This window comes from Mus musculus, chromosome 14, assembly GCF_000001635.26.
Source record: "Mus musculus strain C57BL/6J chromosome 14, GRCm38.p6 C57BL/6J".
Lineage (NCBI taxonomy): Eukaryota > Metazoa > Chordata > Mammalia > Rodentia > Muridae > Mus > Mus musculus.
The window spans coordinates 64,711,590-64,727,490 of record NC_000080.6 but is presented as its reverse complement, the minus strand read 5'-3'; the positions used below and the strand labels follow the sequence as shown (position 1 = coordinate 64,727,490).

The 15,901-nt window shown below is 42.8% G+C and overlaps 1 protein-coding gene across 4 annotated transcripts in view; it reads right to left on the bottom strand.

Annotated features, from left to right (window-relative positions):
• The window catches only part of Kif13b (kinesin family member 13B), a 157,127-nt gene that overhangs the window by 82,128 nt on the left and 59,098 nt on the right, over window positions 1-15,901 (bottom strand). For all 4 annotated transcript variants that reach the window (XM_006518622.3, XM_006518619.4, XM_006518620.4 and 1 more), the window contains exons 4-9: window positions 13,357-13,417; window positions 12,011-12,103; window positions 9,837-10,017; window positions 5,097-5,184; window positions 2,657-2,791; window positions 305-417 (exon numbers count right to left, since the gene is read on the bottom strand). In XM_006518622.3, coding sequence (XP_006518685.1) covers window positions 305-417; window positions 2,657-2,791; window positions 5,097-5,184; window positions 9,837-10,017; window positions 12,011-12,103; window positions 13,357-13,417 — 671 coding nt within the window. The remainder of the gene's footprint in view (window positions 1-304; window positions 418-2,656; window positions 2,792-5,096; window positions 5,185-9,836; window positions 10,018-12,010; window positions 12,104-13,356; window positions 13,418-15,901) is intronic.

The window sequence follows — 15,901 nt, the reverse complement described above, 5'->3', positions numbered from 1 at the left end:
TCTATCAAACATTCCGCAACATCCTTCACCCACAGGAAAAGGAGTCATTTAAGCCCAATGTCAATAGGGCCATTGTTGAGAAGTCCTGACTTGACTGAGGGCTGTGCTTGCCAGTTACATCAAACAACTCCACAGATGAGAAAATGAGCTTAGGCCATAGAAAACACTAGAAAAAATATCCAAACTGCTTACTCATCATTGCCTCAATCGTTCCAGAATCATCTTACTCCGTAAGCCCAGATGTTCCCCTGTTTTTCTATCAGCCCCATAGAGTGACTCAAGAATGTGATCCTGGAACACTTACTTGTTGATGTTGCTGCCCTCCTTCAGCCTGTCGCCCGCAGCTCCGGTTTTCGTGGCTCGTTCACTGCCAGCTAAATCCACTAAGCTCAGCTTGCCCACTTTCTCTCCAGATGTCTGCAGAGAAAACCAACACATGCTACAAAAGGCTAATGAGTGCTGAGAACAGGCTGACTCCCTCGAATGGCTTATTGTCTCCGGCCTTTGCAAAGCTATCTGTCATTACTGCAAAATTATTTTGTGCTGGCAGTAAACACTGCAGAAACTACCACCTAGCACAAAACTTACACAATTTGCTAACCAAGTAGTGAGCAAACAAGGAAGATGATGACCTCAGGAAAAATGCTATAAAATGCAACATTTTGGAGAGATAGGTAGAGTTTTCAGAGATATAAACAAAAGTGCTTATAAAATAAAAAGTTTCATGATTTGAAACTATGCTTAAAATTTCATAAATACTGGCCCAAGACAAAATACTTACATTCTTGGCTAATATTAAAAACAAAAACAAAGAATCTGACTTTTGTGTGACAAATTTGTTCAAAAAGTCAAAAACATTTTCTAAACACTTTTATCTTATTCAGCTGATCAGCTTAACTTTTCCACATTAGCTGTGGTCTCTGATAGACAGTGGTGTCTTCTTCCACCAGATCAAGCATGTGACGTGCTTCATGCTTTACCTCATCAGCAAAACAGAACATAAGACAGCGATGTCAGAGGCTATGGATGCAAGCACTGTGGAAACTTTCCTTTAAAATCTGTTCTCCTCGGCTGGGAAAGTAGCTCTTGGCAGAATGTTTATCTGGCGTACAGAAGGCCCTGGGTTCTGCTCTCAGCACTGCAAAAGTACATTTATACATTTCCATAAACATTACAAAGGGATATTTTGCTTCCCAGATCAAAAATACTTATGATTTAAAAACAAAAACAAAGTCCGGACTGGAGAGATGGCTCGGCAATCAAGAGCACTGGCTGCTCTTCCAGAGGTCCTGAGTTCAATTCCCAGCAACCACATGGTGGCTCACAACCATCTGTAATGGGATCTGACGCTCTCTTCTGGTGTTCATGGAGAGAACTATAGTTTACTCAGATACATTAAAGAAATTAAAATAATAATAATAAAAGAAAAGAAAGTCTTTAGTATGTTATGTGTTTTGTTTTGCTTTACTCTAAAAAGGAAATCAACAAGAGAACTTTTTGTTTTTGACATTGATCTTGATGTGGAGGAAAAAAATTATTTTTCAGCAAAGGAGAAGCCTGCTAGCATGGAGCACCTCGCCACGTTACTTCTGCCTGACATAATTGAGACTGAGGTCCTGAGGGATGGACATCAGAAATCAATCTTCACATGAAGAGAGAGGGGAGGGGAGGGGAGGGGAGGGGAGGGGAAAGGAGAGGAGGGGAGGGGAGGGGAGAGGAGAGGAGAGAAGAGAAACACGTGAGCTACCAGCAGATGTTCAACGTGCCAAAGGCCTCAGCAGCTTCACAAGGTTCCAACCAAACGCTCAAAGGGTGCTCTACACGTTCAATGGTTGTTACAGCATTGCATTCTTCCCCAACACAAGCTGCTCCTTGACCTCTTGGCTGTTTAGCAGCAGGGATACCGGCAAAGGTGTCTCCGCTGAAAGCAGCCATCTGGGTGTAAAGTGCACAGCTGCTGTGGCTGGGCCAGGTCAAGCAGCTTGTGTAATTCACTGTCCTCTTGCTGGAGAGTGGGAACTACGTCTAGTCCAAGACTCCCTTGCAGCCAGGCCGCAGGATAGGACTATAGCTCCTTTAGACCCTCTTGCTAAAGACTGGAAAGCAGAAGTGAAGTGTCTTCCTTGGCCTTTTTTCTGCCATCAGGGAAGTCATGAAATCTAAGTTTTCAGGACATTCTACGACTTCCGGGTGCTAAGAGGCAGCTTCACTGACAGAAGCAATTTCTTTATTCCTGAATGAAGCTATGTGTGTCCCTTGTGGTTTAGGAGTGACTCCTAGAGTTGCTATAGACCCCAACCCTCTTGGGGTATTCCAACAGTGCTGTAGCTACAGTACAGCAACTTCTGTTCCTGCTAGGATCCTCTGTCCTGAGTCCTGACCAATAGTCTGGATCAGACCTACAATTTAGCAAATTTAGCAAAGAGAATAGGCTAAACCAGTAATTCTCAGCCTGTGGGTCACAACCCCTTTGAGGATCATATATCAGATGTTTATATTACAATTCATAACAGTAACAAAATTACAGTTATGAAGTAACAACAAAAATGTTATGGTTAGAGGTCACCACAACATGAAGAACTGTATTAAAGGGTCACAGCATCAGGAAGGTTGAGAGCCACTGGACTAAATCATGATCATTTCAGAAGCTACTCACCCCAGACTTCACATCATACAGAGTATGTGTCAGGGTGATTTTGAAGACTGCATGGGAACGGCTACTTTCCTCGTTCATGTTGGTTGCAGCAACTGTCCGAGACTTGTTGCCCTCAGACATCAGAGACTCAATATCCTAAGTGGAAACAGGTCACAGGCACATACTCATTATTTGTGAATAAGCATGACCCCTCTCTCACTCTACCACAAGCACCCAAGTTTTTACAGGTTACATTTTGTTTTTCCACAAATTATAAGAGCCCATACTATTTTCAAGGGCCAACTAAAGAGCTTCACTCACTGCAGATACAGAAGCACATGGCTGCTTTGACACAACAAGTTTAGAAGCTAGACTCCCTCAACCCACAGATAGGATCTTACAAAGTACCTCAGGCTAGCCTCACATTCATTCTATAGCTCAGGCTGGCCTCAATCTTGTGATCTTCCTGCCTCTGCTTCCACAGTACTGTATCACAGGTGTGCCATGTCCAGCATCAGACACAATACTTCTGAGCGACATAAGATGAGAGCCAAAAAATAATAATAAATGCCTTTAATTGTAAAAGCAATACAAGCTTATTACCAAAACAAATTATATAAAAAACAAAATATAAGAGTTTAACCCCTTTACCCAAACACATTATGTATATGTTTTGGTATTACCAATTAAAAAAAAAAAAGCATAAAGCTGGGATACTAGAAAAATTGCTATGGTTTGCGGGGAGAAAGGCAGTTCTGGGAATTGAACCCAAGGCCTCAGACACACTACATAAATGCTCTACCACTGAGCTATCTCTAGCTCAATATTTGTTTGTTTGTTTGTTTGAGACTGGGCCTAACTATGTTGCTCGGGCTGGCCTTAAACTCATTCTGCAGCCCAAGCAGGCCTTGAACTCTCCATCCTACTACTGCCTTAGCCTCCTAAAGAGCTGCAAAGACATGGCTATGTCACCAAGGCTGGCTCAGTTTTTCCAAATGCTATGTGCTAAGGCCATACACCTTTAGTCCCAGCACTCAGGAAGCAAAGCAAGTGGATCTCTAAGAGTTTGAGGCCAGCCTTGTCTATGCAACAATCCCAGGTCATTCAGGGTGGCACAGTGAGATCCTGTCTTTCCCTCACCCCACAAAAGCTACAAGCTCTGAAAAAGTGACTAAAGCAATTAGTGTTTGGCTTCATTAATTACAACACAAATTATCATCTCCTAGACTGGGAATGGAGCCCAAGATCAGTGCAATTGCTTAGCATGCACGAGGCCCGGGGTCTAATGCCTGGTACCACAGCAATAATGAATAAATACACACACACAGCAAAGTCCTCTCCAGGGGTGTGTGAGATGAGGAAGCAGAGATGGAATATGCAGAAGTGCTGCTCAGCTGCCTCCCACCACTCAGTGTTCTTAAGTCTGCTGAGGCAGAGCCAAGAGGCTGTATTTCCCAGGTCTCTGCAGCCCAGCCTGGCCACATGATGAACTCGAGTATAAAGCAGACCATCTGGGTGACCCTCCTTAATGGAAGCACACATGCCATCATATGTCTACTATAAGAGGCATTAGCAGAGCACACGTAGTACAGCATCTCCCTGTGGAGTAGGGAAGGACCTGTGTCCCTCCCAACAGCTTGGAGCCATGACACCAGCCTCGGAGCGCCTATGTCAGACTGACTTAAGAGAACAGCACTTTTTAAATGACTGCTTAGTTTTAGATCCATTCATTCATATGTATACTGAAAATACCCATCATACACCAACAGGTACTTCCTAAACACTAAGGATGCATAATACAATATGTAGTAATCCGTACAGAAACCGAAAATCCTGTTACTTTTTTATGATGTATATGCTTGAATGCAATCTTAAAGTTACCAAACATATAGAAAAGTTTCATGTCATAGTTTTGCTATGACAAAAGAATGAAATATTAAAAAGAATGATATTTAGTAAAAACTTCAACACAAGTACTCTCAAAGAAAAATCATTAGTTTCAAAAATATCAACATAGGCAAAACATTTTCTAAAACTTTCCCAAGCCCATTCTAGATCATTGGTTCTGAAGATCCAGAGGCCTCACTGACATTTACTGACTAGTCCCCATTATCACTTTGAAGTTTTTTGTAGAAAGAGAGTTATTAAATGATGGTATTATAAATTTAATCTTAAAACTGTAGCTCAGAACCAGAGAGAGGACTCCAGAAAACCTGAGTTCCATTCCCAGCACTCACATGGCAGCTCACAAACTGTCTGTAACTCTAGTTCCAGGAGATCTGATGCCCTCTTCTGGCCTCAGGGGCATCAGACACACAGACAGTACACAAGCATACATGTAGGCAAAACACTCATACATAAAATCAAAGTAATGAAATTTAAATAACTATTCGAAAATCAAGAAATGTAATGAGCCAAAATGGCAATCAATTGAAGCACCTTACAGAGAGGATGCTGTTACCTTGTAGCTTGTGACAGCCAGTTTAGAAAGTCCATCCACGTAGGGTCCCAACACACTGTGCTCTCTCACTTTCAACGTCTGACGGCTTCTGTCACGACAGAGACAAGGTCCATTAGAGACTTTTAGAAAGACTCAATTGTGCATCACAGAAACACACACACGCACTTCTAGAGAGAACCCCTAATACAGAAGAGCAGATCACTGGATCCTGCAAAGATTTAAGCCTAACTTTAAAATCCTTGCTGAGAAGAAAAGCTTGATAATGTGGCAAAATACCACATCGCTCAAAAGGGTAAGCGTGGGAAGTCTATTTACTACTGTAAAGAATGCAGAGTCAAATAAATACCAACAATCTCCTTGTCATATCACAGAACCAGTCTCAAGACAGAAGCTTTGTAAGTATTAACTACACAAGAAAGAAAAACCACAGGCCTAACTCAGCTATGAACAAAGATACAAAGACAACAAAGGGCTCTCCCTTTGTTTTAAAGAGAGATTTAAAGGCACAGTGGAGAGCTTATCTAGAATTTGTCTGGTTGTCCTAACAAGGGGGTCTGCACACGTTATCACACTGACACACCAGAGGAAAGAGGGAAAGTATGACTGTTTCAACAAATACAAAAAGTAAACGTTCGTTAGTTTTTAAACCAAACCTCCCAGCACACATGGAGCCGTGGCCCCCTCAGGGTTCTGAGCGAATCCTAGGAACACCTGTCCAGGCACTGGCTAAAGAGCACCAAGTTTCAGTCAGGAGGGGTAAACCCTAAGACCCACCAACAGGATGGTGACTACAGCAGTCATCGTGTAAATCATTATTTCAAAATTGCTGGGGGTGGGTCTCATTTGTTCATACCACACCATAAAAACAGAAAAATGACAATTAAGGTAAAAGATACAGGAAGCCATTTCATAATGTCTACATATCCCAAAATACCCAAACTGTACTCTGTAAATGAAAGTACTGTTTACAAAAATTATTTTTTAAAAAGAATACTGACTAATAGTGAAATCCCAAGTGATTATAGTTTTTTGTTTGTTTATTATCTATACTTTTTACTATGTGTTCATTTGACCACAGAAACGGGTTGTCTTTTCAAAATAAATAATGAACTAGAATGCTTAACATTCTGTGGTGTTTTTTTGCTACAGTGTAAGGGTCATGCTCCTCAATCTAACATGCATGCTCTTTTACAATCTGTCCCCATCTATTGCCTTGTCTCAGAGTCTGCTCATCCCTACCATAGATCAGAATTTATTTGCCTAGTAGACTTTGGGCTCTAGAAGAAAAGAATACCTTGTATTAATAATAGTTTCAGGGTCCACAGTTCTTACTATAATCCCTGGCACCTAAGAGTCACTCAGAGAATTAACACACTTGGCTAACAAAGTAGAAACAAAAGTAAGGTACCAACAAGGACTTGCAAGGTATCAGCTGAGCTTGGAGACAGACAGAGAAGGGGTAGGTGGGCTTGGAGACAGTACAGATCACAGAGAACCTGGAACCCTATCTACTCCATCCACCGTATGAGAATGAAGCAGAGGTACTGGAAGAGTAAACGAACAGTTCAGCAAAGTGGGGAAACCAGGAAATGGCTCTGCCACCCAAAAGCTTTCCTGTCTTCCAGCATATGGACCACAGCTCCTGGGTTCAATGGTACATGAATGCTGATGCTGACAAGTGGTCCTGTAATATTATGTGATTTCAGCTCCAGCAGACATAGCACAAGAACTGGATTGCTGCTCAGCTCGTACACCAGGATACAGTCTGCTATTAACTTTTAGCCTTTCAGTATTCCCTTTAAAAAAAAAACAAAAAACTGTGTATGTGTATGTATGTGGGTATATGTGCATGTGTAGGCACGTCTGTGAACAGGTATACCTATGGAGGCCAGAGGTCAACCTCAGGTGTCACTCCTTGGATGTTTTCCAACTTACTTTTTAAGAGAGGGTTTCTCACTGGGACCTAATCTTGATGACTGGCTAGGCCAGCTGGTCTTTTAGCCTTACGGGTATGCCTGTCTCTGCCTCCTCAATCCTGAGATTACAAGCATAGAGCACAGATCACACACAATTTAAAAAAAAAAAAAAAAAAAAAAAAAGCACTAACCACTCCGGGCAGTGGTGGCGCACATCTTTGATCCCAGCACTTGGGAGACAGAGACAGGCGGATTTTTGAGTTCAAGGCCAGCTTGGCCTACAGAGTGGTTTCCAGGATAGCCAGGGCTACACAGAGAAACCCTGTCTCAAAAACAAACCCAACATGATTTCTAGGAATCCAACCCAGGTCCCCATGTTTGCACAGCAAGCACTTTACAACCTAAGCTGTCTCCTCAGTGCCATGCCCCTTTTTATGTGAACAGGTATTTGGTCAATATCTACATCTGTGAACAATTTATACAGTGTTCACAGAGGCCAGGAGAGGACAGACTTCCCCTGGATCTGGAGTCACAGACGATATGAGCCACCATGTAGATATTAAGAATTGAACCCATGTTCTCTGAAAGAGCAGAAGTACTTTTTCAGCCACTGAGCCATCTCTCCAGCCTTCCTGGCCCCTTTTTCTTAAAGACAATGTATATCTACCACATTATGTCTCAAGCAAAACATGATTTCATTAATATACATTATAGTCACTGAATTAATAAAATCAGTGCTTGAATTTTAAGAATGAAGTTTTCTCAAATACTCTGGGTGAAATGAAATCTGATTTACAACTTTTAATCCATTATTTTAACTTTTCAGATACAAAAATGTTTATAGGCTCTGGAGAGATGGCTCAGCTGTTAAGGGTGCTTGCTGTTTTTGCAGGGGGCTGGAGTTCTGCTCTCAGTACACATATCAGACTGTTCATAACTACCTGTAACTCCAGCTCCAGGGGACTCCATACCCTCCTCTGACCTCCACAGGCACTGCAAATGTGATATACACTCAGACATACACGTATACACATAAATACAAGTTTTTACATTAAAAAAGGGTTGTTTTTTTTTCTTAATCCTCAAGAAACTTCGGCAGGAAAACCCACAGCTAAAATGTGTTAAGTGCTTACTGTGTGCTAGAAGTTCTGAGACCTAGAGTATATCATGCTCTCAATCTTCACAACAGCCCTGTGGGCCACTGTGTGATAACATCACACATTCCCTATATAGCTCTAGAAGGTGCGAGGAACCTGCTCAACCACAAACAAGAGGACCTGGCTCCTGAGCTCTGTAACTCCAAAGCCCACGTGCTGAGCGTTAAGCCACATACAAAACAAACAGGAGACCACTCAAGACAAAGCACATCTGATACACTTAAGCCAGTTCACTAGGTGATACAGGTATGAAAAGCAATGAAGCCAGCCAGTTTACTGTTTCTGGGAAGTGTAGGTCTGAGCTAGATCTCAGAGAAAGTGGCCGTCTTTGCAGAGGTCAAAATACAAGAAAATCACTGAAGGCAGAATTAAAATTTACAGGGAGCAAAATATGGGTGCCTGAGCCATGGCAACCCATCTCTGGCCTCCTGCTCTACACACCCTATCCTTCAGCTGCACTGAATGTTGATCATCCTGTGACAACCAGACACCTCCACAGGCTGGCACAGGCTGGTCTCACCTCATTTCTCAGAGGATAAACTCCTACAGCACAGGGTCACCAAGCACCTCTGTGGGATCCTCTCTGGGCTCTGGGAGAGGCCATCTTTCCTTTTTGCCCTCTATTTTGTGTTGGCATCCCTCACAAGCAAAAAGCAGACTGCATGCTCCTCTAACTTGTTAGCAAAACTCATTCTCTCCAGACTATGGGCTCTTTCTCTGAACTGCACGGTGCCTGGCATTGTAAGAATGACTTGATAAACAGTGAGTAGGTAAAGTTTGGACAGCCATATCAAGTACCAATTCAAGCCCCAGCTTGAAGAGCATACTGGCCAAAGAAAGATGCTGTGAGGCACTGAGACCTGTTTGCTCTTGCTTAAGCCTCACTGGGATTCTCTGCCTCTCATATCATCTTTCCTGGGCCACCTTCCTGATCCAAACCCAGCTCTATGGCTGTAATCCCATGGCTCTCTGACCCTGTTAATGCAGTTTCACGTGAGTCAGCCACAGCCACAATCACTGCTCCTCACTCCCTCTCCCCCCTGCCCTGTCTCCGTCTCCGTCCCTGCTCTGCAGTACACAGGTTCCTCAGCTACCTCTCTCTGCTTGTTTCCCTCCTGGCTGCAGGGTAAACAAAGTGATTCTGAGGGCCTCCTTGTACTCTGAAGCAGTTCTCTTTCAAAGTCAACTCCATGAAGTCATGGGACCTCCTACCCCAAGTGGGAGGGAGGGCTTTCAGATTATTTTAAGACCAGGTTCCAAACTCTGCATTTACCTCCCCCCTTGCTTCCCCCTCAGGCCTGAAACCAACCACAGAAATCTAAAATTTATTGCCTTAAAAAAAAGAAAGAAAAAGAGTCTGTGTCACTGACGGCTCAGCCACACTCATCCTAAATGACCACTTTCGTCACCTGTTTTGTCTGTGGCTTTAGGTGATGAGAGGACAGGCAGCATGGCACAAGTGCAGACCTGAATCATCACTCTGCCAGCTCTAACAACCCAGAACTGGCCGTGGGGAGCTGATCCTTGTAAACATAAGTCATATAAACATAAATATGAACAGCAGAGCTAGGTCACTCTCCACTACAGTTCAGTTACAAACTCTGTGAAGCCACAGTCTGTTATGTCTGCTTGCAGAAAGACACAGCACTCAAGCATCCACGTTTTACCCTTTGGGGTCAAGAAGGTCTCGGACTTTTTCATTATAAATTTCCATGTACGACACTTCGACTTTAAAACTCTGTTCTTCATTTTCCTCTTTCTGGGTTCGTTCAAAGAGTCCACTACAGAGCCTTGGGATTAATCCAGGTTGGTCAGCAGTGCCCATCATGGTGTAAGACTTTCCAGACCCTGAAAGACAAAGAGCAGCCATTAATACTTCTTGGAGAAGTTTAAGGCATCTAATCCTCTTTCTAATAACTACAATCAATTTTTAGGACTTAGCAAAATTCACAAAATATAACAAATATACATGTACATGGATAAAGTAAGAAGAGCACAGTAAGGATGGAACATAAGCTTTTCGTTACTTGTATAGAACAAAAGTAGACATGGTCTAGAAAGAAAAAAGCCCAGCCAGGCAGGATGGCCTGAGCCTCTAATCCAGCAGGAGACAGGGGACGGAGGGTCAGTTCAAAGCCAGCCTCCAATAATCACGATGGATCAGGGAAGGAAGGAAGGAAGGAAGGAAGGAAGGAAGGAAGGAAGGAAGGAAGGAAGGAAGGAAGGAAGGAAGGAAGACAAATAGACAATACCATTATATAGATATTCCTAACTACTGAAATCAAAGTACAAAAGTCACAGGTACTCATGGGCTTCAGGGCAAATCAGCTTACTGCCTTTTTGTAATAGTGCAGGGAACAATAATCTGCCTCTAATATACAAGAATGAAATATTCATTAAAGATGACTCAGTAGCCGAGCGTGGCGGCACACACCTTTAATTCCAACACTCGGGAGGCAGAGGCAGGGGGATTTCTGAGTTTGAGGCCAGCCTGGTCTACAAAGTGAGTCCCAGGACAGCCAGGGCTGTACAGAGAAACCCTGTCTCAGGAAAAAAAAAAATGGGGAGGGGAGGGGAGGGGAGGGGAGGGACAGACCAGAAAACATGGACAAATGAAAAGGGGAAAAGACTAAACTACTACAGCTCCACTACCCGGAGCTAACACATGGCACTTAGGTATATTCTGCCCCTCCCAGTACCAAATGGCTCTGTGATATTTGTGTGCTTTCAACTTTACAGGTTGCTTCTGTGTCACCTGTAATAATACCTAAAACTTCTATTCCCAACCTTCCAAGCCCTTCCTGAAGTGAGCACACGGTAAATCAACACATGGCACTTAGGTATATTCTGCCCCTCCCAGTACCAAATGGCTCTGTGATATTTGTGTGCTTTCAACTTTACAGGTTGCTTCTGTGTCACCTGTAATAATACCTAAAACTTCTATTCCCAACCTTCCAAGCCCTTCCTGAAGTGAGCACACGGTAAATCATCATGCCGATCCTGTGGGAGGATCTGCAGTCTCAACATTTCACAGTGAGGAAACAAGGAGGCAGGAAGGCCCGTCTGGTGAGAGGCAGGAGAAAGAGGAGTTGGCACCGCCTGGCTCAGAATTTCTGTTCTTTGAACATGCATATGATGCCCAACCCCATCATACACACTGTGCTATGAAGAACAGTGTTCAGTTGGACATACCACATGACGTACCGTTATGAAAGCAACTAGTTTCACTTTAAATTCATTTTATTTCTTTAATTACAAAGTATAAATGCCTAAAGTCCTTACCAGTTATGACTAGTACGATATTAACAAGTGTGTTCTTTTAAAAATATTTTTTGTTAGTTTTTAGTTAATGTGTGTGTGTGTGTTTTGCACCATTTGCATGCCTAGTGCCCACAGAGGCCAGCAGAGGGTTTCGGGTCCCCTGGACTGGAGTTACAGGTGGCTGTGAGCTGCCATGTACATGCTGGGAACGTAACACAGCTCCTCTGGAAGAATACCAAGTGTTCTTGATCACTGATCCATCTCTCCAGCACCATAACTGGTTTCTTTTTTGATTTCTGACAAGTTATAAAGGGGGAGGAGGAGGAAGAAGAGGAAGAAGAGGAAGAAGAGGAGGAAGGGGGAGGAAGGGGAGAAACTTCACATAGGAAAAAAATAAAGACAAACAACTTTAATCCTAATTTTCCTGTGCTGTCTTAGAAAACATCGTACTGCCTACTTTTATCACCTGTGAGAGAACCTAACATAGGACAAGTAAGCAGTGTGGCCCGGTAAGCATGGCTTCATCTTCACCTTCATGGATCGATGCCCAACTGTGCGAGTATAGGCTAGTTCACATTACCTGTCTGCCCATAAGCAAAGATACAGGCGTTGTAGCCATCAAATGCATTCTGAAGAATGTTCTCCCCAAGGCACTTGAAAACATCTTCTTGACCTAAAGGACAGGAAAATGATATTTTATGGGCAAAGAACACATGAACAAATAAGAAATCCAACAAAAATCTCATTCTCTCTCTCTCTTATATATATACATACACACACACACACACACACACACACACACAAAATCAGCTTATTTAAAGTTGGAAGCCCAACACCTTCTGAACCATAGATTATTTCTAGTTAGAATAAGAAGAAGAGTCAGTAAACTGTCTTCTGTAAACATGTTTGAACAAGGACACCCACCAGGCCATGCAATACAGAGCTCAAGAGTTGCTTATTTTACAGTCAACACCTAAGATTCAACAATGTTCTCTATTTATTGTATGTGTATCGTGTGTATGTGTGTTGCCACATGTATGGAGGTCAGAAGACAATCTTAGGAGTTGGTTTTCACCATTCACTATGTGGATCCTGGAGACTAAACTCAGATCATCAGGCCTGGTACAAGCACCTTTATTATCTGAACCATTTCACCAGCCCTGAACATCTAAAATTTAAATTTAGGACCCAGATGTGCCTGAAACTACATACCATCCTTTTATTCAAAGTATACTAGAGTTCAGAAAAACCATGTACATCAATTACTCCCTTTCTTTTTCCTTATGAATGTTTGAAGTTATACAACCTACAATTCATAACAGTTATGACAAGGAGTGAGATTCTGGAAATAGGGTCCAAAGAGAGTTCATAAGTTAAGAACACTTGCTGTTCTTGCAGAGGACCTGAGTTCAACTCTCAGCACCCACACGGAGAAATGAAAACAGACAGTTATCTTTGGGAAGGTAGTATAACAGGGCAAAAGGAAACTGAGACCCGGGGTCGTGGTACAGAGGGAAGAGCGACTCTCTGGCAGGACTGAAGAACTGGCAAGCATCACAGAGGTTTTTAAGGAATAGAACTTAGGCTCCAGTATAGGGGTCCTCTCTACTTATGCCAGGTCCCTCTAGACCACATCACAGATATCACGGGGGCCTGCAAGACTAAGATGTAGCTCCTGGTCCCATGAGATGAAAGAGAAAGGGCCTTTGTGAGATCCTATAGTCGTAGATATTCATCATCTCACCCCCAAGAACATCACACTGAAGTCTCTTGGTCCCTAGACAGCACAAAACCTTTCAGAGCAAATGCTGGAAGCAGCTGACTGGACACTGTTTATAAGTTACACCAAACGATGCCATGGTAGTGGATCGAGAGCACACCAAAATGCTTCCACGCTTCTAAGTGCCCAGGAAACTGCTCAATTACCTGCATACTTCTCTCGGACAGATTCATCCATGGACCAGAAACAGTGATCATAAGCAAAGATCTGTTAGAGAGAAAACATAAAAAGAGTGCATAAAGAACAAACCTTAACATCACACAGTGCCATTATAATAATGTATAGCATTGTTAACCAACTTACTCAATAGGCCTGACGATACCTGAGAGACTGAAGCAGGAGGACAGCCAAGTTTCAGGCCGGCCTAGGCTACACAGTGATCATGTTTCAGCTGCCCACCCCTCAGATAAAACACCAATACCTGATGCCAGACAGTGGGGGTCAGTGATGCATATAGTCCCACATTGACAACTGTGTGATATAGATCCATCTTACATGAAAACCATCTATAATGGTAAGCAAAAAGTAAGCCTGGGAGATGATATGCACAATAGCATCTCTGTGTGTGCAGCTATAAAAAGAAAGTTTGTTTCTTCTGTTTGGCTAGTTGGTTTTCTGAAACAGGGTCTTAATAGTCTCAGTCGTTCTGTCTCTTACTCTTCCACATGAAGTATCTACCCAAGTTTGCCGGCACTTACCTGGCTGTACTAGCTGATTTTCTATCAACTTGACACAAACTAGAGACATTACAAAGGAATGAGCTGTAAGGCATTTTCTCAATTAGTGATCAGTGGGGGAGAGCTCAGTCCTTTGTGGGCTAAGACAAGTTGGTACCAGAAGTAGGGTGTTGCTATGACACACCTGACCATGTTTTGGGAGGATTGTGAAAGGATTTTGGAACTTTGAGCTAGAAGAGCCATTGAGTGTTAAAGAGTTTAGTGGGATGTTCTTCAGGAGCCTGAAAGATAAGAATATTGACAACAGTACAAGAGATGGAGGCCTGGCTTGTAAGGTTTCAGAGGGAAGTTTAAAGACGCTATCGGGGCTGTTTGCTACTTTGGAATTTTGTTCTCCCACCACCAGCAGCACCATCCACCTTTCCCCGGAGCTGAGGACAGAGCACTCTGCCACTGAGCTAAATCCCCAAACCCCTCTTTGCTATTTTGAATTAAGAGTCTGTTGTTCTGGTCAGCAGGGGCTGAAGAGCTGAAGAGTAAGCCACAATTAACAAGAGACCAGTATCAAGAAAATGAAACCTCTGTGTTCCTGGGAGCTAAGAAGTTAGCAGTAATAGAGAGCAGCATCACTGAGATAAAATCTTCTGGGAAGTGTTTCCTGAGAGCACAGAAAAACTGAGTTCCAGAACTGGCTGAAGTGTGATCTTGTGCTGGCAGCAGAACTTGGTAATGTACCAGTCACCCAGATGGTACTAGTCTTAAAGGCATGAAGGGGTCACTGAGAGCAGCTGAGGCTTACACTGTGAGAAGCCAAGAGAGGCCATTAGTGAAGGTCCAGCCTCCATAGCACTGGAAGACCCAGGAGTGAAGGGATCATGAGGAGAAGTTGAGACTTGATACCATGAAGATACTTTAACCTGTTGGTTAAAGTGTAGTTCAGCTGCAGCAGAGGACCCCAGGAATTTTGGAGATATATGTACTATGGGATAACCACCTAGGACAGCAGCAGTGGAGTGGAGCCAGCCAGAGCCTAGAAGACAAGCAATGTGTGCTGCTGAGGACAGAGCATAGGAAGTGACCCAAGAAGATGGTGAGTGGATCCCGGTCATTAAATTTTGTGTTGTTTACACTGATGGAACTCAGTTTTGCTGTGGTTTGATTGTGACTCTGCCCTGGTTCTTCCCTCTTGAAATAAGAAAATACTTAAACTTGATTTTTATAGGTGCTCATAGCTGAAAGACTTTTAACTTTTTTTAAAAAGATTTTGAATTTTTACACAGATTAGATATTTTTTTAAAAGCCTTTTTTTGGGCTAGAGAGATGGCTCAGCGGTTAAGAGCACTGACTGCTCTTCCAGAGGACCTGAGTTCAATTCCCAACAACCACATGGTGGCTCACAACCATCTGTCATGGAATCCGATGCCCTCTTCTGGTGTGTGTCAGAAGATAGCTATATTATACTCATATAAATAATAAATAGTATTTCAAAAAAATGGAAAAAAAAAACTTTTTTCGTTTTGTTTTTCGAGACAAAGTTTTCCCTATGTGTAACTTTGTCTGTCCTGGAACTCATTCTGTAGATCAAACTGGCCTCTGCCTCCCAAGTGCTGGGATTAAAGGTATGCACCACCACTGCCCACCAAAAAAACGTGAAGTTTTAACGTGTTTGACTTTGTAAAGACTGTGGGAAATTTTAAGTTATTTATGTTTTTAATGTGAGTTATTTATGTTTTTATGCTTTTAATTGGAGATAAATAAAAAAGGAAGGGTTGTAGCTTAACAGTGATGTTTTTGTGTATCAAGATGACAAAGAATCAGCTGTACTGACTGGCTTTGTGTCAACTTGACATAAGCTAGAGTCATCAGAGAGGAAGGAGCCTCAGTTAAGAAAATGCTTCCATAAGATCCAACTGTAAGGCATTTTCTCAATTAGTGATCAGTGGGTGAGGGCCTAGCCCACTGTGAGTGGGAACACCCCTAGACTGTAGTCCTCTAAGTTTCTCTAAGAAAGCAG